This window comes from Thunnus albacares, chromosome 21, assembly GCF_914725855.1.
Source record: "Thunnus albacares chromosome 21, fThuAlb1.1, whole genome shotgun sequence".
Taxonomy (NCBI): Eukaryota; Metazoa; Chordata; class Actinopteri; order Scombriformes; family Scombridae; genus Thunnus; species Thunnus albacares.
In genome coordinates this window covers 27,548,786-27,571,614 of record NC_058126.1, presented here as the reverse complement: position 1 = coordinate 27,571,614, position 22,829 = coordinate 27,548,786, and the positions used below count along the sequence as shown (strand labels likewise).

At 38.0% G+C, this 22,829-nt stretch overlaps 1 protein-coding gene across 1 annotated transcript in view; it reads left to right on the top strand.

The window, feature by feature from the left end:
* Nucleotides 1-3,036: 3,036 nt before the first annotated feature.
* pde1ca (phosphodiesterase 1C, calmodulin-dependent a) overlaps nucleotides 3,037-22,829 on the top strand; it is a 95,566-nt gene continuing 75,773 nt past the window's right edge. The window contains exons 1-6 of the mRNA XM_044340370.1: nucleotides 3,037-3,121; nucleotides 6,576-6,626; nucleotides 6,772-6,931; nucleotides 19,680-19,793; nucleotides 20,647-20,829; nucleotides 21,972-22,038. Of these exons, the coding sequence (XP_044196305.1) occupies nucleotides 3,037-3,121; nucleotides 6,576-6,626; nucleotides 6,772-6,931; nucleotides 19,680-19,793; nucleotides 20,647-20,829; nucleotides 21,972-22,038 (660 nt within the window). The remainder of the gene's footprint in view (nucleotides 3,122-6,575; nucleotides 6,627-6,771; nucleotides 6,932-19,679; nucleotides 19,794-20,646; nucleotides 20,830-21,971; nucleotides 22,039-22,829) is intronic.

Here is a 22,829-nt window from a genome sequence, read left to right as displayed (position 1 = left end):
CTGGTTAAAGTGTTATTTATCATATTGAGCATGCAAAAGTTAGACACAAAGTTCCATAAGGTTCTGTGCTTGGAACAGTACTATTCACCTTGTATATGCTTCCTTTGGGCAATATTATTCGGAAACACTCCATAAATTTACATTGCTATGCAGATGATACCCAATTATATTTATCAATGAAGCCAGATGAAACCAATCAGTCAACTCAACTCCAAGCATGCCTTAAGGACATAAAGACCTGGATGACCTTCAATTTTTCTGCCACACTCAGAAAAAAATTTAAGTTATTGCGTTTGGCCCTAAACACCTTAGAAACACATTATCTAATGATATAGTTACTCTAGATGGCATTACCCTGGCCTCCAGCACCACTGTAAGGAATCTGGGAGTTATCTTTGATCAGAATATGTCCTTTAACTCCCATGTAATACAAATTTCAAGGACAGCCTTTTCACTTACTAATATTGCAAAAATCAGGCACATCCTGTCTCAAAAAGATGCAGAAAAAATAGTCTAGATTATAGACTATAATAGGCTAGAGTATTGCAATTCCTTATTATCAGGCTGCAGTAACAAGTCTCTAAAGACTCTCCAGCTGGTCCAGAATGTAGCTGCACATATACTGACAAAAAAAGAGATATTTCTCCCATTTTAGTTTCGCAGCATTGGCTTCCTATAAAATAAAGAATTGAATTTAAAATCCCTCTCCTCACCTGCAAAGCTCTTAATGGCCAGGCACGATCATATCTTAAAGAGCTCATAGTACCCTATTACCCCACTAGAACAATGCACTACCACAATGCAGGCTTACTTGTGGTTCCTACAGTCTCCAAAAGTAGACTGGGAGGCAAAGCCTTCAGCTATTAGGCTCCTCTCCTGTGGAACCATCTTCCATCTTGTTATTGCTAGTCATATATCTATTATTGTTATTGCTATTGTTATTATTGTTGTTAATCTGCTTCTCTGTCCCCCCCCTGTCCCCCCCTTCTTTCTTTCTCTCTCAACCCAACCTGTCAAGGCAGTTGGCCGCCCATCTAGAGCTGGATTTTGCTTGAGGTTTCTTCCCGTTAAAGGGTAGTTTTTCCTTACTGCTGTTGCCAAGTGCTTGCTCAGGAGGGTATAGTTGGGTCTCTGTAAATTAAAGAGTACGGTCTACACCTGCTGTATGTGAAAAATGCCCTGAGATGACTTTTGTTATGATTTGGCACTATATAAATAAAAGAGAATAGAATAGAATAAAACAACTCCAAACTGTGAGGAAAAAATGTCATCAAAACCAGTTCAGCCAACACAGGAGTATTCAGATTTATTTATTTTATTTATATGTTTTATTTATTTATTTAACAACAACACAGCAAGAATCACAGCAAGAAATTAGCTAAAATGCTACACAAACTAATTTTTTCATTAATACCAATGCAAATGGATACACATACACTGCAAATGAATATACATATTGCAAAAGAATTTGCAGAGACTGCAAAAGAACACACAGAGATTCAAAAGCACAATAGCAAACTGAGCACCCAGCAGTACAACATCACCTGTACGCAAGGGAAATCACAAATGGCAATAATTCATGCTTATCACAATTAAGGGCCCCCCTTAACTGCCCCCCCCTTAAGTTCAATGGGCATCACACCAATGAGCCTGTGCTGAGCCAAAGCATGCTGATTGTGCACATGCTGTACAATTATTTACTCCTTAATAAGGTCCTCCAAACGAGAAGCACAGACTGTGACAGGTCAGCTGCGGCAGCAAACAGCACTAACATGAGCGCAAACATCAGAGTAAACAGTGAGATTATGAAGTCCATACTGTACACCTGTACAAATATGACTGGCTGTTACTAGCCACACAGCTGTGAATGAGCCAGCGATTGTGAAGCATATGGGTAATAGCTGATGCCAGTGTATTGTGAATATTTTCTTCCAATCATCAAAAGGACAAAAAATGGTCTGGTGTGTCATTTGTGTTTGATTGACACAGTGTTGTGTGTGTCTTGAAGACTGTTGTAGTCCTTAAATTATGGCCATCCATTCATCCTCTGTCCATCCATCCATATATCCATCTATTCATTATCTAAGCCTGCTTAACCTTATTAACTTCCTTTGATGTCAATGAGCGAAAAAATCCAACAAAATGTAGGATTTCACATATTTTTAAACATATTTGCCAACAGTTTTTTCTACAGGAAATTTAGTGTAATGCCATAAACTCTACCTTGTTGGAAGGTGTCTGGGGCAGACAGTGTAGTCACTCTCAATTGCAAAGAGAAATATAATATTAATACCATCTGAATGTGTAGAGATCGATGATGTATTTACCAGGGATTGAGAGTGATGTGATACAGACCGGTGGATGACCAGTTACATTACATGATAACATCACGATGGACACTTAAATATACAGATTCATTTATGCATGTAATTGTATATTAAACTTATCAGAATTGTAATCAGATCTTTGAACATAAACATTAACGCAGTCCAGAGCTGTCTACATGAAACACATTTCTAAAGATATGTTTTGGGAATGAAAGCAGACAGATAGGTGGAAATATGGTGACTTCTATGGAGAGATTAAGGGAGGGGGGGGAGGCAGGCAGACAGGAGGAATGAGCTGGGAGGATGCAGGGGAGGAGACTAATCAACTGGCTTTAGCATAGAAGTGAGGAGGGCCTCACTTAGCAGACCACAGTGGAGAAAGACACATCTGTGAATACTGGAGGTAATAGAGAAGTAGCAGAGAAACAGAGTGAGACAGCGGTTATTGTGAGTGCTCTTGCAGGATCACAGTGGCCTTGAAAGATGAAGAGCAGAGAGGAGGGGGGAGGAGATCAGTATTCCTCCTGAACACGACTTCTGAAAGCTTTGTTGCACCTCCAACCTCCAGTGGGACTACAAGCACTGCCAGGGTTACAACCACTCAGGGGGAAACAGCCTCTAGGTTCACTCCTCTCCTTGGAAAAAGTGCTCTGATCTCCACCCATCCACTGACAGACAGAGAACAGAGGAGTGTACATCAAGAGGCACAATGACAGAACCAACGTCTAAAAAGCAGGGATTTAAAAAGTGTTTGAGTGCAACTTTCAGCATTGATGGCTTTAGCTTCACCATCGGTAAGAGACTGTAACAGTGTGATACTGTGTATGTGTGTGTGTGTGAGAGAGAGAGAAAGAGGCTTTGCTTAGTGCTATTGTGTTGCTGAACAGATGGTGTTCTTTACTTAAGGTTTATTATATTTGCATTGTAGATGCTGACTCTTCTGGTACATTCTCCTCCATCAGTAGCGTATCCTTCTTCTTTGCTTCAACAGAAAAAAACCTAACTGACAATATGTTACAGAATTGCTGTGTTCTATTCTGACAGCTTTAACATGGTAAATGGCTGCATTTATATAATGCTTTTGTCCAAAGCAGTTTATAGTGTTTTTGCTACTCATGTACCCATTCACACACACACTCACACACCAATAGCAGCAAGCAATTTGGGGTTCGTGCCCAGGGACACTTCATTATGCAGGCAGGAGGTGGGGATTGAACCACCAACCCTGTGGACAACCCTCTCCACCTCCTGAGCCACAGCTGCCCATGACATGACTATGCCTAGTAATGTTTCTGCTGCATTCAGTCTAATTTGTCATTATCTGGGTCAATCTCTCCATGTCCATTTATTTTTGACCATGTAATTAAATTAGTACATGTAACACAAGCATAGCTCAGCTGGAGGCCTACCAGTGGCACTTCGGGTTGGAGGGTTGGATCCTGGATGACAGCCCTGTTCCAGGATGGTTGCTAGAGCAGGAAGTGCAACTTGATTAACATATTTCAGTGCTCCATTTCTCAGGCTGGGCTGGGAGGAGATCACCAGAGAGAGATCAAGTTGAATAATGTCTGTTCAAGGAGTTTTGACAATGTTCCAACAGACTTGTTTTGGTCAGTTTCTGTTGATTTAATAGTTTGATGAGGCAGTACAGTATTTTGGAGAAGCTGACCAGTTGGAAATACTTAACAGTCCCTGATGACAAGAGTTTCACTGAGATACTGCACGTTGTCTCTCAGAATAGTCCTGTTGTCTTTCTGCCTCTGCCTCCATTCTTTGTCTTTCTTCTTCCATTTGATTGAGCTCCTCATTGTGTACTCCAGTTAGAATACTTACAGTTGGCCAACAAAGTGAACTGATTTGTGATCTCATAATAGTCCAAGGGATAATCCGTCATTGCATTTAGCTATTTGAGTTTCCTGAGAATACAGTCTAACCTCAGTGAATCGGCATGTCAAGTAAACAAACAGCATGTGTGTGAATATGCTGGGTGGTTAGGTTGCCTGGATGTATATCTCTATGCAGTTAGTCATGATGGCTGCTACAGGTGGCTACTTTCTGAGTTTACTTTTAGTCAGACTCATAAACAAATGTTAAAATGATTCAGGTAAAAATCCTGTTTATATGGAAAGCTGTAGGAGGCTCAGCAGCTTGCCCCGATATACATCGTTTCCCTGAATCTATATATTGGAGCTGATGAGTAAAGATTTAGCTTGACCCATAGAGCCACAATGGCCACATTTATGCATATTGCATGAGGTTGAAATAAACCAGATTTATCTTTTAAAGACTGGCCAAATTACAGTACCTATTGTCGTTAAAATCAGAACAAATTTCTTTACCCCTTGTTTTTTAGTTCTCGTCTGCATTGGAACCCATCAGAAGCTCCACGGCCTTTTAGTTCCGTGGTTCTGCTGGACAATAGCTCTTCCATGTTGCCAGCAGAGCACTGCCATCTTGTGTTGGCCGGATCTGATCGTAGTGCAGGCAGAATTAAGATAGGTTTAAATTCAAAGATTTCATAATCAGATCTAAATGCTAATTGCATGTTACTAATAGATTTAAATCTGGTCTATCTCTCTTTTTCTCTCTGGCTTGTCTCTCTCCCTCTGCATGTGCCCTACAGAACAGTCTGTAAGTTTTGAATCTGCTTTTCCCAGATGTTAAATCAGACACATTTTCCTCTGGGTTATGTTGTCATTGCTATTTGCCTGTTTAGAGCTTGTAAAAGGCCACTAACCTTTAGTACATATGAAACATGACCCCATATCTAAATGACAAAATGGGTCTTTGTCGTAACCGTCCAAAATGAGCCACATGAGCATTTTTTAATCTGATGCACTGCCACTATTAGTATTAACATGTGACTCCAATGCTAGTAAATTCTTATGGTGATCATATGTGATCAAAAAGGTGCCTGCATACAACAAATGATGTCATCATGGTGTTCCTTCATGCAGCAATCATGTAGTGTCACTCATTACACACCTTTGGATTGACAGCTGTTCTATGCTTATTGTCTCATATGAATACATTTATGTACAATTTATAACAGCTGAAATGATGATAACAATATTCAAAATTATTATCATGAATCAGGTACATGCCTGTATTCACATTAGCAGAACAGGAGGCCATGTAACTGTACTGTGTGTGTGTCTATGTTTACTGACTGCTGTCTCTATGGGAACCTGAAGAGATGGGAAATGACTGTGACATCATTGTGACTGGTGCAAATAATTGTGTGTGTGTATGTGTGTTGTCAGTTGTTAGAGTGCTCATTGTCACTAATGAAGTGGCCTCTGTCTCTGAGCGTAATCTTCATCTACTCCTTCTCCTGATTTCTTTTATAGTGGGATATCTCAAGATCTTCAACCTGTACTCCTCATCCCCCAATCAGTTTTATTTATACACACACACACACACACACACGCACACACACACACACACACACACACACACACACACACATTTGAAATAATAGCATTTCCTAGCCCCTAACCCTACCATAACCATCATAACTAAATACCTCTCCCTACACTAACCCTAACCTTAGCATTAAAACCAAGTCTTAACTCTCAAACATTCCTTTTGAGGAGGTGAGGACCAGCCAAAATGTCCTCATAAAGCAGATGTGTACTCACTACGATGTTTTCAAATGACAATTACTCCTATCAAAGATACAAGCATGCACGCACACAAACACACACATAAACACACACACACACTCATTCCCTCGATTGAGAAAATATGTCCAAACTTCGACTGGTACTGTATGTGTCAGGTGCCTTCCTGAGTTATAGATTCTCCAATTTCTGTCCTGTTATAGAACACATTTATTGCATCTTTTGTATGCATGTAAAACATGATTTTAGTTTCTTAATTGGTTCAGAAGTGGTTGGAGCTATGGTATCCTTTGTGTGAAGTATCACAGACTGCTAAGGATCACAAATTAACCTATAACTGTGAATGATTTCCGGTAACTGTAAAATTGCAGATTGCAGCTTTAATTTGTGCATTCAGTCTCACACAGCCTTGAACACCCACACAGATTTTTTTAGTGAATGTGGGCGATGTCACTTCATATGCCCTGAGAAGAGGTCTAATCTTCCTAATTAAGTGAAAACACTTATATAGGATGATTAGATTAGATTAGAGATGAACCATGGCTATGAATGGTCTCTGACTTTTACTAGCAATGATAAAGTAGAATGAATTTCTCAAATCATTTTCTAATTCTTTTCTTTACAGTTGCCAATGAGGCGGGGGAAAGCAATCGCCGTCCACTGGCCCGCTTTGCACGTATGTTCACCAAAGTTCACTTGTTTTCTATTATTAAGTTTAAGTCTCCTGAGATGTGTGATGGAGATAGATTTAATGTTGTGATGTGATCGAAGAGATATGTAAAAGCAAGCAAAGGATGTTTGTTTGTATGAAAACTGTTCAGGCTCACGGTCCCAGAATGCACTGTGCAGTGCTGTCATAGCCAGCGTCGGCATCACTGAACAGAAAGGAATTCTGATCGATCAGCGCAGCGCCGAGGAGATCCTGGCTGATGAGCTGCCGATCCCTGATGCCCCCGATGCCATGGAGAAGACTGTTGTCAGGTCACTCATATACACACAGAAACAAAGAAACACAAAGTTACAAATACAACCCATGGTTTCTCCATATCATTATTTATTATATCTGCTATGTAAATGTATCATCTGCAGTTGGAAAATATTTTGCAGCCTAATCAAAATAATCAAAGGAATAAAAACACAAAAGGGCGTACAGAAAAGGCTCATCTCCACACAATTTCCCCCTGTGAACTGTCTCATATAAAACAAGCCTTCACTGACTAAAACAGGCATTCTTTAAGCTGGATTTATACTTGATGCAAGGGGTATTTAGCATTTGTAAGCAGTATATAGACAATTATTAAATGGTTCATAACACAGTATAACACACACTACACACAACGTTTTTCATTAACGACTCCTCTTTTGAAGCATTCACCACTGGTGGGTAAACAGTTACTGACAGTTTGATACTGTAATCATATATCTTCAGTAGTTGGTAACACCTCATTTTACTGGTCTGTAAATTTCATGGTAATTTCATGGAAAGTAGGTGATACTTATAAGTAAGTTATTAAGTAATTTCCAACTAATTTCTGCCTAACTTCTGTGGATCATGCCAGTTTAACTTCCAACTAGTTTCTAACTTCTGCTGAGCAGGCCACTAAACTGAAGTGAATTGTTGCAGCTTAATTTCCAAGTAGTTTCTAATTTCTACTGAGCAGGCCACCAAATTGAAGTGAGCTGTTGCAGCTTAATTTTCAAGTAGTTTATGCCCAACTTAAGCAGGCCAGTAAATTGAAGTACATGTTTTAACCATTTACATTTTCACTAATTACTGTATAATTTCAGCAGATCAGTCCAACTTTGTAACAAATTCCATGAATGTCATTTTTTTTTATTGTAGCTGCCATAAATTGCTAATTACAGATAAATATAATAATTAAGAATCAAGTCACTAATTGCCCATTTTCAAAGTCTCATTCCTTGCCTACTTATTTAGGTCAGATATGATAATAATGTCTTCACACCACTCAAGTTAAAAGTCACTTTATATTTCGAGATTATAATAATAAAGAAATGAATTAAAAACAGGGAAAAAAAGTAACTTTTACAAAGGCCAACCAGTGGTTACACTTGATGAATCTGAAGCGGTAGATGTTCTCCTTATAAGAACGCCAGGCTCTCTCAATGTGTTGTGTATGAGACCCTTTCTGTGGTTGCACAAAGTGTCGCCTGTGGTTGATAATAGATGCAACCATATGCTCTCCAACACCCTGTGACAAAAACAAAACTAATAAAAACAAAATACTGAAAACCAAACTGAAGCTAAACTAAATTGGACATGGTATTCAATAACAGTATAGAAATAACAATCAGGCTAATTCAAAATACGAAACTATAATAACCTGTGCGTGTGTTTGAATATATGCTTGCTTTATATGGAATGATCACCAAATCAAAGATGTGAAGTAAATATAACATATGTGTAACCTTCCCCTCGTGGTAGGGAATCGATTCTGCTGATCCTGGGTATAGTATCTACAGTATCTAAATCTGGGGTTCTCTAAAGTATCTTAGACCCAGGATCTTATAGTTCAGTCTGATTACAAGTTCACTCAGTTTCCTAGGTTCACTAAATTTACTCGGTTCAGTAAGGAGTTTGGTGGTAGCAGACTCTACAAAGAGAGAGGTAAGACCTTCAGCCCACACAAAACACACACGACCGCTGAAAAATTTATAGAAAATATATTTATAAAGACATTATGTCATGTTTAATTTTCCTGATAGCTTGTTTTTATATATTCAAAGCATCTCTTTAGAAAAAACAAAATTTCTTTGTTTGATGCAAATGCAATTATGCAATTCTATCACAGAAACAAAATTAAATCCAAATGAATGTACAACCAAAACTGCAGTAAATTAGAAAATGTTCAACTCACAGTGCTTCATAAACAAATTAAATGTATCCTCTGTTGCACTTATTATCAGTTGTTAGTTCCTGATAGTCCTTGTTTTCCCTGCGAACTTTGAAGTTCCCTTAAGGTTATTTGTCTTATTTGGTCTTGAGTTCCTTCGCTTCAGATGTTCCTTTAACGTTGTTTGTCAATCTTGAATTTCTTTATGACATCATTTGTAGTCAGTTTTCAGTCTGTCTTGGGCCCAAGAGGAAAAAAATAATCTGAGATCTCAGATAAAATAAAAATAAAATAGAATTCTCCTCAGTTAGGTTCCCTTTGATTTGATGCCTACTGCCTGCCAGCATCCTGACAAGATGAAGGTATTGAGCAGCAATGACGATCTGGATGGCAGACAAAGCAGGGACCTTGCATGGTAGCCCCTGTACCCATTCAGTGTATGAATTTGTGTGTGAATGGGCGAATGTGACACTTTGATACAGAATTTGTCACTTTCTCTTTAATCTGCCTAAACATTTCAAGGAGCACAATTTCAGTTACACTGCATATCATGTAGCCTACCACTAGTGCTGCATTTAAGCTTAATGGTTTGCATTGTTTACAACTCCACAATCAAACTTTTCATTTAAACAGCAAATAGGGATGATGGTGTATTTGAAATTATTTCCAAAAGATGTTAAGCTAATTTGGAAAGACGATGCCAATGTAGGCCTTGCCCTTGAAACTATAAAAGCCTAACCATAGCCAATATAACATCTATTGGGTCTGGGGCTAATAAAACTGTTGTTCTCACTATATGTTTGAGGTTACATTAAATGGCATAATGAATAACATAAGACAGATGTGGCTGAATATGAACATAGCTGTTGAAACAGTGGAAGGGTGTGGACACATCCCTATAGGTCTATACGGTTGACAACGTAGTGGCGCTATAGGTCTGATATTACATTAAATGGTATGATGAATAACATCAAGCAGGGCTCCAGACTAACTTTTGGCTGGAGACAGAGTTTGGCTGGGGCATATACATACATAGGGGCAGATTTAGTAATAAGTACTTTCTTCAACGATTTACTAAAGAGATTAGAGATGCTACTTTCAGTAATTGTAATGTTTTATATTTATGCATATCTGCTGCCTACTGCAGCCCTGTTTCTGCTCCTGATAACTCATGTAGTCTGGAAAATTGTAGTATGCTCAGTGCACCAATTTCTCCACCAATCTCTCTTGTATAATTGTAGAAATAATTGTTATTAGTGTCTGCATATTTCTTGGTATTCTCCGTTGCCATTCTCCGTTGCTTAGTTGCGAGTCAATAATTCGTGCCTGATGAAAAATGAAGCTGAGCAGCAGTGGACTGCAGCTCTGCTCTGTGCTATGTTCACATGTTAAAGAATATTATTAATATTTCCCTCACAAATTATGTATTATTTCACCACCCGTGACCTGTCCGCTATCAATCAGAATGTAATTTTTTATGACCTGACCTGCCTGACCAGCCAGTGATAGTAACTATAGTAACAGCATGAGAAGACATTCTCCGTTCTAGTGAGCACTCAGTTGTCTTATTTAGTTATTGGGACCATGTATAGTGTTAAACATAAATATTACCGTTTGATGTACTGTACCAGAGTTAGCTTATAGCTAATTGTCATCTGCAGTCCCTTCAGCAGGTCACAATTAAAACATAGAACAATAACAAAAAGTACAAAGCAAAAAACACAAAATACAAAGCTACACACAATAGCACATTACATTTACCCTCAGTGTCAACTAGAAATTAATAATATAAGCTTGTCAAATTAAAAGCAAGATTATTTGCGTTCATGAGAAGACCATGAGATAAAATGTAGAGTCAGTGGTTACAGAGCTTAGTAGCTTTTAGCAGACTTTTTAATTTGATTTTTAATGTACTGATGGAACTGCAGCTCTTCATATCATCAGGTAGGGCATTCCACTGAGTTGTGGCTTTTACAGAGAATGCTGACTGCTTGAATGCACTGTGACGAAATGGTCTGGTACAATCTTGTATAAAGGATATTCTGGAAGATCTAATAGACCTTACTGGGCAAGTGTACACAAAGTCACATAGTGGAGGAAGGGCCAAACCATTTAAAATGTTATAAACAAGGCACACATCTGAAAATAATCTAGAATTCTCCAAGCACAGTAAATTGTATTTCTCCAGTACCCTAAAGTGATGGAAATGCACTGGCTTCTTGTCCAGAGTTTTTAGAGTATAAGGACTATATAAGGACTCAAGAGACTATTTCTCCAGCCTTCCCCAGCATGTAACGCAGTAAGACAAATGGGAAAGAATCATAGCATGCATAAATATCTTGGCTGTGTCCAAACAAGGACCGTTTCTAATATGTCTAACATTTGCAAAGTTGTACTTTACGGTTTTAACTGTTTTTTTAAAGGTTTTTTAAAGTTCAAATTTTAATCCAGTGTCACACCAAGATATTTAAAATCAGTGACTATGTCAATCCTTTCAACTAAACAAAACATACCTTTTATCTTGTTTACATTTAGACTCAGACATGATTGATGAAGACAATGTGTGATGTTTTCCAAAGCAACTGTTAGCTTAGCAGCAGCTAACTCAGCTGCTTTTGCATGTGTGTACACAACAGTGTCATCTGCATACATTTGCAGTTCTATATCATGACACTTGAGGGAGATCATTAATGTATAGGCTAAGTAATAGGGGACCTAACACTGACCCTTGTGGGAAACCCATTGTGCACTTTGTTACTGGACAGTGCGTCACAAACTTTAACATATTGTATCATTTTAGATAAATATGAAGACATCCATGCCAGTGCTCTAGATGAGAAGTTAAATGTAGGAGTTTCAATATTAATACGTCATGATAAACCGTGTTGAATGCTTTACGCAAATCTATAAATACAGCACCATCTACCCCTCCTTTATCAAGTCTTATTTAATTTGCTCTATTAAGTGCAAGGTAGCAATTTCAGTGGAATGATTTCCTCTAAAGTCAAATTGCATACAATGTAGACCAAAATTGCTTGTAATAAGAAGTGTTGTCAGTTGTTCAATGACAACTCTCTATGCAACCTATGAGAGTACTGGCAGTATACAGTCTGTAGTTACTGACTTAAGACGGTCTCTAGATTTAAAAATAGGTGTGACAATGGCACATTTTCAGTAATCAGGAAAGGACATGTATTTAAAAGACAAGTTAATTAAATGAGCAATGGTGGGAGTTAAAATATCTTTGTGTGAAACATGGTGTCAAATTGGAAAGCATCTCTATTTTTGGAGCCTTTTAAGGAGCTTATGATTTTGTGTATTTGTAACTCATTAGTTTCTACCAGCTTGAGGACCTGGCCTGTAGCATCTACATGAACAATATCCAGTTTCCTTTTCATATTTTTTTTTCCCAAGCTCATATACAGACTCAAGAAAAAAACAAGCAAGATGCAAGATGATTTATTGTTGCCTTTTGCCTTACTCAATATATTGAGATAAAAACAAGATTTAGCTTCTCTCAGCTCTTGGATAACTTTCTTCCTTAAACCTTTTTAAATCAGCACGTAAGTATCTCTTCAAGTTTTAATTGCCTTTGTTAGTGCATCATCTCTAGATTTCACTGGTTTCCACAATTTTTAAACCACAATCAATTGTTTTTTTTTTTTAAAGATTTTATCTGTATCCTCACATAGAATCTTTCCCTCACAGAGTTGATTCTGTGTGTAAAAGTATCACAGCCATAGTCCAGATCATCAGAGGACAGTACAGTATAGTAAGATGCACATTCATGCTCAGTAAAAATATACTACAATGTCCAGACGAGTACTCTATAATTGACATTTGATCAGCATTTATCAGTATTAACCCTCATCCTACCAGCATATTTAACATACACGGACTACTGACTGGGAACCCTGGGGACCCCAAGAATAAACTAAAGTAAGAAACAACATAGCAAAATTTATTTAAAAATGTATTTCTTCTCAAAACATTATTAGTTATGTAATTAAGTCATCTAAAAAAAACCTGATTATTATTTTAGGAAAGTTACAGATAATTTGCATAAAAACAAAAACCAAAATTTAGGGTTGTCGACAGAGTGCAAAGGGAAAATCTGTGTCTGCTGCATCTGCGTCTGTCTCCGTCAAAATGACAGAGTGCCCCTACCCCCCTGATAGTGTGTGATACTTAAAGGTAGGATCCATGGCAAACATAACTCAATAAATAGTTCAATCTATTAAAACTGCATAGGCAGAATTAGGTGCTTTTGACTGGGGTCCCTCAGGATCCTGATATATTGGTATTTTTAAGAAGCACTAATTAAAAGATTATGAAGTTATGATATGAAGTCATTATGAACCAACTGATTGACAAAGTCATTAAAAATGGGAATAATAGAATAAAACACTTGTGAGATATGACCAAAAGTGTACCTCTGGGCTCTGTGGGTACCCCAATCAGTAGGGATGGGAATCGACAAGCGGTTCCAGTTGAGAACCGGTTCCAAATTGTCCGATCCATCAGAATCGTATGCCTCCCAGCTGAGAATTCCTCTTATCGATGCCCAGGCATGTGATGTTGACGGATCAAAAAAGCGGAGCTTAACTGCAAAGGAAGTGCAGAGACATGACATTAATAACTGTTCAAAAGGTCAGCAGTAGGGCCTTTAAATATTCCCTCAGCGCCTCCTTGTGGACAAATAAAATAGCCTGTCTCAGTGGGTTCTTTCCTGCGCTACCATGTAGTGTTAAATACCAATTAAAGCCTGAGCCAATCAGGGAAGGACACCAATACCGGTTGTATGTAGTTTCTAGCTTTGTGCTCTGTAGCAGTCAGTGTGTTGCTGACAGTTCAACCACAAAAAGGGAGTTGCCTCGTTTGTAAGATTTATCTCCTTTCTGGTGATTCCATCCTGGATTCCTTTGTTTAGAGACTATTGCGGACTGAGAGATTCTGTGTGTCCAGACTGTAAGTCTTAACAAATAATTTAGTTGAGAGGTTTAAGAATATTACTGTTGTTATTTCCTGCCTTTTTAAATCTATGACTTTGGTAAGTTAATGTTTTCTGTATATAATTCTCATTTAATGTATGTGTGGATCACTTCAGCTACAGCAGTAACTTTGCTTTCATAACTGAGTAAGCTCTGTTTGCCTGATATGTTGCTGTTGTCGATATATCAGTTGAATTTATATTTTCTGTTCAGTGTAGTTATATAGTAATTTCATGTACATGGAATAGTGGTAGTTGTGGTAAATTGCACAGTGAGTATGATGATTAATGAATGCTATTCCTACTTTATTATGTTGCAGAAACCACGTCAATTCACAATCTTATACAGAGTGGCTTGCATTATAGGTATGTGCTAGTGAATAAAACACCAGTTGAGGATATCTTCTTCTTGTTCTTCAGTTCTTACTGGACTATCTGTGGTAACTGTAAATTCATTTAAATGACTACACCTAAGGATTCTTATAATAGGAGGTCTTAAGCTTGGGCTCACATAACCAACATCTTTGTCAAAATAACAACACAGCTCAGCACTCCGCCTCCCCCTCATTTTGTTATTCTCATACAGTTAGTCATACTCATACAGATGCTTTCATATTAATTAATTCATTAATTTATGCAGTTAACCTTTGGCTGCCGACCATTTATCTTCAAGTTATGTTTCATATATTTAACAGTGGAGATAAATAGTAACGTTGACACTGAAAACCTGTGTAGGCCTACTTTTTTCCACACAAAAAATTGATCAGAAATCGATAAGGGAATCGATAAAGAATTGGACTGATAAGCAGAATCAATAATGGCATTGGTGTCAATAAAATCTTATCAATTCCCATCCCCACCAGTCGGTAGGATTAGGGTTAAGAAAGCAGTGCACACTTTTCTGTAGGTGCCATTTTCAGGTGAATAAATAATTAAAAACAAGCAATATTACTAATATTACTACTGCTGTAAAGCCGAGTTCTGTACACATCACTACTACTCGGCGCAAGCACCACATTCCTGACCATATCACTGTCATGCCAACAATGACGGTAAAGCACACTCTCAAGTATAATATTGAGATTATACAACAGTTACCGACAACAAAAAAGATATGTACAAAATGTATCTTCATAAATCTTTATATTGTGAGGCACTTCGCTCTGAAAATAAAAAACTTTTTGCTAGTGCATGATGGGTATGACTAATACCTGGAAAACAATCACTTACACCTGTAGACTCCTATGCAATGAAACCTGGTTTACTACTCCAGCAAGTAGATTTCTAGTCCCTATGGAATCAGCCAGCCAACTTGAACTAATGCTTTCTAGAGCTCGTGGGATTTCCCAAACTCAATAAATACCACACATAAAATGGTAAAAATGGGGTGAAGTGTCTTGCCCAAGGACACATCGGCATGTGGACTTGAGGAGCTGGGAATCGAACCGCCAATCTTCTGATTAGTGGACAACCCGCTCTACCTCCTGAGCCACAGCCACCCCAACAGAAAACTGCTTTGCTAACTCAGTCTTGTTGTAACCAAGATATCCGCTGAACAAAATAATTTTTCCATGGACAGATGTAGCTACTATGTCCGCAAACTTCACAGACATTTGGAGCTGATGGAGGATGCCAGATTGGAAGCTAAGATATACTCTCAACTGAAGGGAATAAGTCTTGTTGTGTATGGGCGTGCCGGGTAATGATAAAGAGTGGAGAAAGGTTCAGGTTTTTCAGTGTGTGCGAGTGTGAGCGTGTGTAACTCATCCCACAGTCTCAGAGTTCAATCCATTTGGTAAAGGATCTGTTTTGTTTTCCCCACAACCCCAAACAAGTTCAGTTCAATCCAGTTTCACAAACATAAAAGAAAGACAACTCAAAAGTCCACTCTGGGTTTTACTGCTGATCCCCACAAAACAAAACAAAACAACGACTCTAGCAAAGCAACACAGTACTTAAAATAAGCACAGCAGAAACATCAGATAGGTTGGACCGCCGTGTTTAACTATATATATTCAAACGTTACAGTTATGGCTGAAAATGTCAACAAAAGTCTGCCAAGTTCACATATCTACACATTTCAAATCAACTACAAGTTGTCTAACCAGAAGTGACTGTTGTTGCTAGCGTGACATCGTGACGGTCTATATTTCTAATGAATTGCGGAGTAGTATTATTTCTGATGAGGCATTTTTCATCTGAGCATGACTAGGTGTACTGTAATGCTGATTTGAGCATGTTCGAAATGTCTAGTTGACCAATCAGATTGCTTGGTCGGAAGTACCTGTTGTATAATTTATGTTTTCAAACACTACTAAGAGCTGGAAGCGTGGTACATAGACAAACCGTGTATGGCACAAAGATCCAGCTGTGACTCGCTGTTGGTGCATGGTTCTTGTAATGAGGAGGAGAGGCTTGATGGCAGACAGGTGTGCTGATTGCAGATAACAGGCAGATGTACAGTGAGAGGGGGCAAAGGAGGAAGGGAATGAGCAAACAGACAGACCAAACGAAAACACACCAAACACATCTCACTCAAACCAAAGGCTGAAAATTACAAAAGCATACTCACACACAACAGGCTGCTGTCACAGGCAGGAGTCACAGAGGAGTTATGACATGTGTTTAGTGTAGCTCTACGACAAATAATATGAAAATAATTTTCTCATTTCATGGACACAGCCATCCCAGTCCTAGAGCACTTTGAAAGCCCAGTATATAAAATGAAGCTTATGTTGTTCACACGCTTAGGCTACTATTTACACAACCCTGGAGATTTTTTGTGTCTTTATGATCTGTGGTTTTGAAATTTTATGTCAACATGACACAGCCCATTCAATCACAATCAGAATCTGTTTTATTAGCCAATGCAAAAATACAAAGAATGTGTCTTGGTGTTTGCTCCCCAAAAAACACAACACAGAAGAATAAAATAGATAAAAGTAGGGTAATAGAATAGTAATACTTTTGAAATGGGAGATGAATTGAAATTAAATATACACTGTAGAAAAGGAAATATGGATTGTGCTATGGACAAAGAAATGAAGTGTATGAAGGTGACAAGCAAAAATTAAATGTTACATTTGCATAAATAATTAAATTATGTAACGGTGGAGGTTGAATGCAATGCAAAATCTAATGTCCAGTTTGATGAAATATATGTGAAATATAAAGTCCAGTTTGATAAACCGTCTTCATTTAGTTTATATGGCCATGGTACAAGGTTTGATGCACAAACACACGCGCACACACGCATGCGTGCACACACACACAGCTTTATTGGATGACATGGCTAAATATTAAGGAAGACTGTGTTTTAAGAAAGATGATTTAATATTAAATATCCTCAGCCACATATTCTTAAAATTATAAAATTAAATGAGCATCTTCACATTTTACAATCACAGGCTATACAACGCCCTTTCTTAACAGAGATAGTGGCATTTGGATTTGAAATGGAATGAAGTGCACCAATGGCAGACAACTCAAAACAGTAGTTGAACGCGCCAAGCTCACCCACAACACAATGCTCTTCCCTAGCCTACTGTTATCAACATAGCCATAGCACTGAAACTGCTCTTACTAAAATAATCAGAAACCTCAGACTAAACTCTAATGAAAATAAGGTCTCAGTTCTTATGCTCTTAGACCTAAGTGCAGCATTTGATACGATTAACCATGATATCCTAATCAATCATCTGGGAAAGTGGGTTGGTATTTCTGACTGAGTGTTAAACTGGTTGAAAACATACATCAAAGGGAGAAAGTTTTATGTTAGTCTTGGGGATCATGTGTCTGAGGAACATGACAACTGCTTTGGGGTCCCACAAGGGAGCTGACTTGGTCTATTATTATTCTCACTTTACATGCTGCCACTTGGTGACATGATCAGAGAGCACAATGTATATTTCCATAGTTAGGCACAACTGTACATCTCTGCTGAACTAAATGATGCTGCAGCTATAAACTCCATTACTACCTGCCTTCTGGCTATATATAAATGGATGAGCGATCCTTTCTTAAAGTTAAATGAGGACAAAACTGAAGTCTATCTAGTCGGCCCCAAAACAAAAAGAGAAATATGGTAAAATTAACTCGATAGATTAAATTGTAGGTTACGAATCCTATTTTAGATTCAGATCTAAACTCCAGGTCCAAATTAACAAGGTAACAAAAACATTCATTTTTCCACCTCAGAAACATAGCTTAAGTATGACCATTTATAAATCAAAAACATGCCGAACAACTGATTCATGACTTCATTTCAAGCCGAATTGATTACTGTAATGCACTTTTTACTGGCCTCCTGAAAAAAAAACACTGAGAGACTTCAGCTCATTCAAAACTCTGCAGCTCGGCTATTAACCAGAACCAAGAGAAGAGAGCACAGTTTTAGCTGCCCTACACTGGCTTCCTGTGACATTTGCAATTGACTTTAGGGTCCTCCTTACATACAGAGCCCTTAATGGGCTAGGATCTAACTACATTGCTAACTCCCTTGTTATATATCTGCCTTCAAGAACACTGTGATCATCTGCTGCTGGTTTATTGGAGATTTCCAGCAACAGCCAGAAGAATATCGGGGACGCAGCCTTTGTCAATTATGCCCCAAAACTACGGAACACATCACCGATAGATATCAGGGAAGCCAGCTCACAAAATATTTTTTAAAAGAAAGCTAAAAACTTATTTCTTCGCCATAGCCTTTAGCTAGCTTTTGTCTCAGTCTGCTTTGTACTTATGCACTACTGCACTACTGAATTTTACTTGATTTTTTACATTCTATGTATTCTATTTTAGCTTTGTTTTTTATTTTATTTTATTTCATCTTAATTTTTTTTTTCTTTTGTTATGTATTCTAGGTTCTCTTTATTTTATCTTATATCAAAACATTTTAATTTCCCTCTTATGTACATTTATATGTTTTTATGTTTATTTTATGCCTTTTATGTCTTTCTTGGTGTGAAGCACTTGGTGCATGGAATTTCTTTTGCTGTATAGCACTTTGAGCTGCATTTTTTTGTATAAAAGGTGCTATACAAAGAAAGTTATCATTGTTATTATCAAAACCTGACAAAAATACTTTATCAGATTCGAAGGAGAAATAATTAAAACTGATGGCCTTAACATTAACTTATCACATTATTGAGTTATCAAGGACACCTTAGTGTTTTTGTGTTGAGAAATATTAAATATATCATTAAAAGAAAAGCTTAACATGAACATTGACAGTGAGGAAAATACTTCCAGGTGGTGGGTCGTCCGGCCGACCCACCGAACTGATGCTCACAGCATCATATAGCGCCAGGGAGGGTTAATATTAGAGTAAATGGACAGCCCTGCATGTTGAAAAATGATGCTGATGGGGTTCCCAATTTGTTAAAAAGTGATGCCAAGGGGTCCTGACCAAGCGTCTGTATGTGATGAGTTGGGAGTGAGAATGTGTTGGCTAGCTATGCTAGCTTCCGCAGTTCATATTTACAATCCTACCTATGCTATTACCTGTCCCCTGTGCTTTGGCTGCAACTTGCAGGTAAATTTTGCCTGGCAAACTTTGGTGTGACTGCACCATAAGCAGTGCGTTACTAGACACTATCAAGTTGTGGGAAGAGGAGTAAAATGATTTAATTTAAAGTTTACAGCTACAGCCCCTTTTATGGTAGCTCACAAAGAATGTACTTCTGTCACATTGTCACTACAGTCCCCTATTATGTCCAGGTCTGTTACTATCATTTAAAAAAACAAAAAACAAGCTGCATGCTCTGTTATAATTTATGCATTTCCTTCTTACCTGGACTTCTGATTCCACATCACAATTCAAGCCTGTGGCCTTGTGTGAATGAAGTGGTCATGCTTATGCTGTTGTGGTGATTGTGTGTTGCAGGTTGCGATGTCTGGTAAAGCAGCTGGAGAGGGGGGAGGCATCTGTGGTTGACCTAAAGAAAAACCTGGAGTATGCTGCCACAGTCCTTGAATCCCTGTACATTGAGGAAACCAGGCAAGGAGCTTTCAGCTCAGCTAAGTTCTGAATTGGTTTTATTTATTTTGTTTATCTGATTTTGATTTTTCAAGGCTTATGTAAAATGCTTTATGAGACCAAAACTTCTTTTGTTTTACAGATTAAGATTACTTTCACTATTAATAGACTTTACAGTTCACTGGTTTCACAAAACTTTTAGAGGGGACTGATTATGCTCATTTCCAGCTCTATAACAAACTATAGTAATTAGATTTTGTCAATCAGTGAAAAAAAAGAAATCCACCATGAGCTGATGTCAGCTCAATTTAAAAGTAGAAAAAACTGTTGTGCTTTTTGCTCACATTACACAATTTCTTGTTCATACATTTTCCCTCATTATTTGAAACGTTGGCCACATGAACGTTCAACATTTTAACATTATTAATATGACAGAACATTAGGAAAAGCATAATAGGTCCCCTTTAAGTTCTTGACTACATATGTTTCCATTAGTCCTGCAGTCGATGGAAGACATCAGACTGACCAGAACACCTGTAGTTATTTTCCTCATGATGTGCTACTGTGGCAGAACATACACAGACAGAACACCAAGAGAAATAGTTAAAGGATCAATTTGTATTTTTGAATTGGAAACAACTAATTGCAACCATGTCCACCTATAGTATATTAATAGTTTCTTATGATTAAACTAGGGCCTCAGGGGTAGTTACAGGATATTGAACATCAAACTGCTGTGGAGAGAAAGTGTGATACATAAACAGTACAACAACACATCAGATGATCATTTGAATGTTCATTCAAGGCACAGCAGCCTGCAGAAAATGTACATTCTATGAGTCTTTGCTTTTTGTACATATGTCTCTCCCTGCAGGCGGCTGGTGGACCCAGAGGATGAGCTGAGTGACATCCAGTCAGACTCGGTGCCGTCAGAGGTTCGTGATTGGCTGGCTTCCACCTTCACCCGGCAGAGGGGCCTGATGCTGCGTCGTAATGAAGATAAACCACGCTTCCGCAGCATCGTCCATGCAGTGCAGGCTGGCATCTTTGTGGAGAGGTTTGGTTTGTTTGAATTACTTTAGTTTGGCTTAGCTGGGTCAAGTGTTGTTCAGTTTACTTGATCTGTCAGTCCCCCGGGACTTCAAAATATGGACTTGATGTGTGGAAGCCATGGTCTGGGTCTGGTGGTAATATAGAGAGTGTTTTTAAGCTCTTACTAGTGATTTAATGATGAATTATTATTCATTAGTTATATAAGTTGATATGCTTTTTATATTTATCTACTCAATCACTATCAAAATACTGTTTATCCTAATGAGATATGAAAAATTAGTTTAATATTTTCAACTATAATATTTGCGTTTTCTGTAGAACTGTAGAAGTAGTTCTACTACAAGAAGTAGAACTGTATGAAATGATAAACACTTGTGACATTCCAAAATGTGGTTGCAATCCAATTTAGTTCTGAAGAGTTAGGGCCTGTTAAGTGCATCTGGCCACGCCTTCAAAAGTTTGGCAACAAATTACAGACAAATGGTAAGTGATACTCAAAAACAAACTCACAAGTTTTTTTAGGAGTAATCTAAATATAGTATGTACCAAGTTTGTACCAAGTGCCAGCTGAAGCATTCTCACTCAATGCTAGACCAATTTCAAAAAATTGTTGTTCCCATTAGTCACTTAGACACAAAAAGATGGGAAAATAGGGTCCAGGTTGAAAATACAGAAGTTTCCCTTTAAGTTATGGTGATAGCAAGACTTACTGCCAACTGTATGACCTACCATTAATAGTGAAATGGATTAGAGGAAATACTGGCGTGAACTTACTTCAAGGATCTTGTTGAGAGAGTTAACTCATACACAAACTCTGATCTGTCCCACCTTCTACAGTCATTGAAGTGACACTGAATGAAACTATCAACTTCAATACATCACCCGCTGGACATCAAATTAATCTAAAGTACATCATGAGTTCAGAATAAACATTTTTTCTATTTCACAACATTGCATGTTTCTAGTGCCTAGGTGTCTCTTTCTGTCCTCTAGTAATTATCCCAGTTATAGACCCTTTTAACCTTTTTGATAGAATTGATAAAAAGAAGAACCAAGAGAAGTCCTAATTTGTGTTCAATTTGTGTTGGCTTGTTTTGACATTGTGTCTTGGTATGTGTATATGTGTGTGTTTTATCTCTGTGGCAGGATGTATAGACGAACCTCCAACATGGCTGGCCTCAGTTATCCACCACATGTCATCACTGTGCTCAAGGTATTAATGTGTGTGTGTCTGTTTGTGTGTGTGAAATGAAAAGCATGTAAAAGATTTGTATAGGAATATCATTAAAACACCAGAATATATTGAACCCCTGACCCCAGGGAACCTAAATCACAATAACTTCTCCTGCCATTTTACTAACCAGACCAAGCCACTTATGTGTCCTAGTTAATTTGGAGCAGTGTGAGGTCCCTCGTGGTTAGGAGCCACTCTGGGTGTCACAGATGGAAGGCAGTATGGGCAGAGTGAGATATAATATCAAATATAAATTACTTGAAATTATTACTACCTATGGGAGGATGAAAGACGCGAGAATAGTATAGGAAATAGCGGAGTTTAAGGTGCACTGCTGTATGCAGTGGGGTTAGCTATGAGAACAGTTGGAGGGCAGATAGTAGAATGTGCTATGAAAGAGTGCTGGGGTGATGGAGAAGAGTGGGGTTTGAGAGGGAGGGGGAAAGGGAATGTCATTAAGACATGTTGTAACTTGGTTAAAGGAACCACAATGGCCTGCCACAGCAGGAGAAACCTGAGCATCATTAAACATTTACAGTTTAATAGAGGTCAATCAAATCAGTGCAGAAATGTTGGTTGCACTTTACATTCCAGCTTGGTAATAATAACAAGGTGATAGTGGGGTAATATTTTGATAATAAAGAGGTAATAATAATGTAATATAATGGTAATTAACAAGTAACAGCTTGGTATTAACAATGGGTATAACTAGGTCATATTAGATTTAAATTTTTGTAATAGGGTAACAAGGGGCCAAAAACAACAGGCTA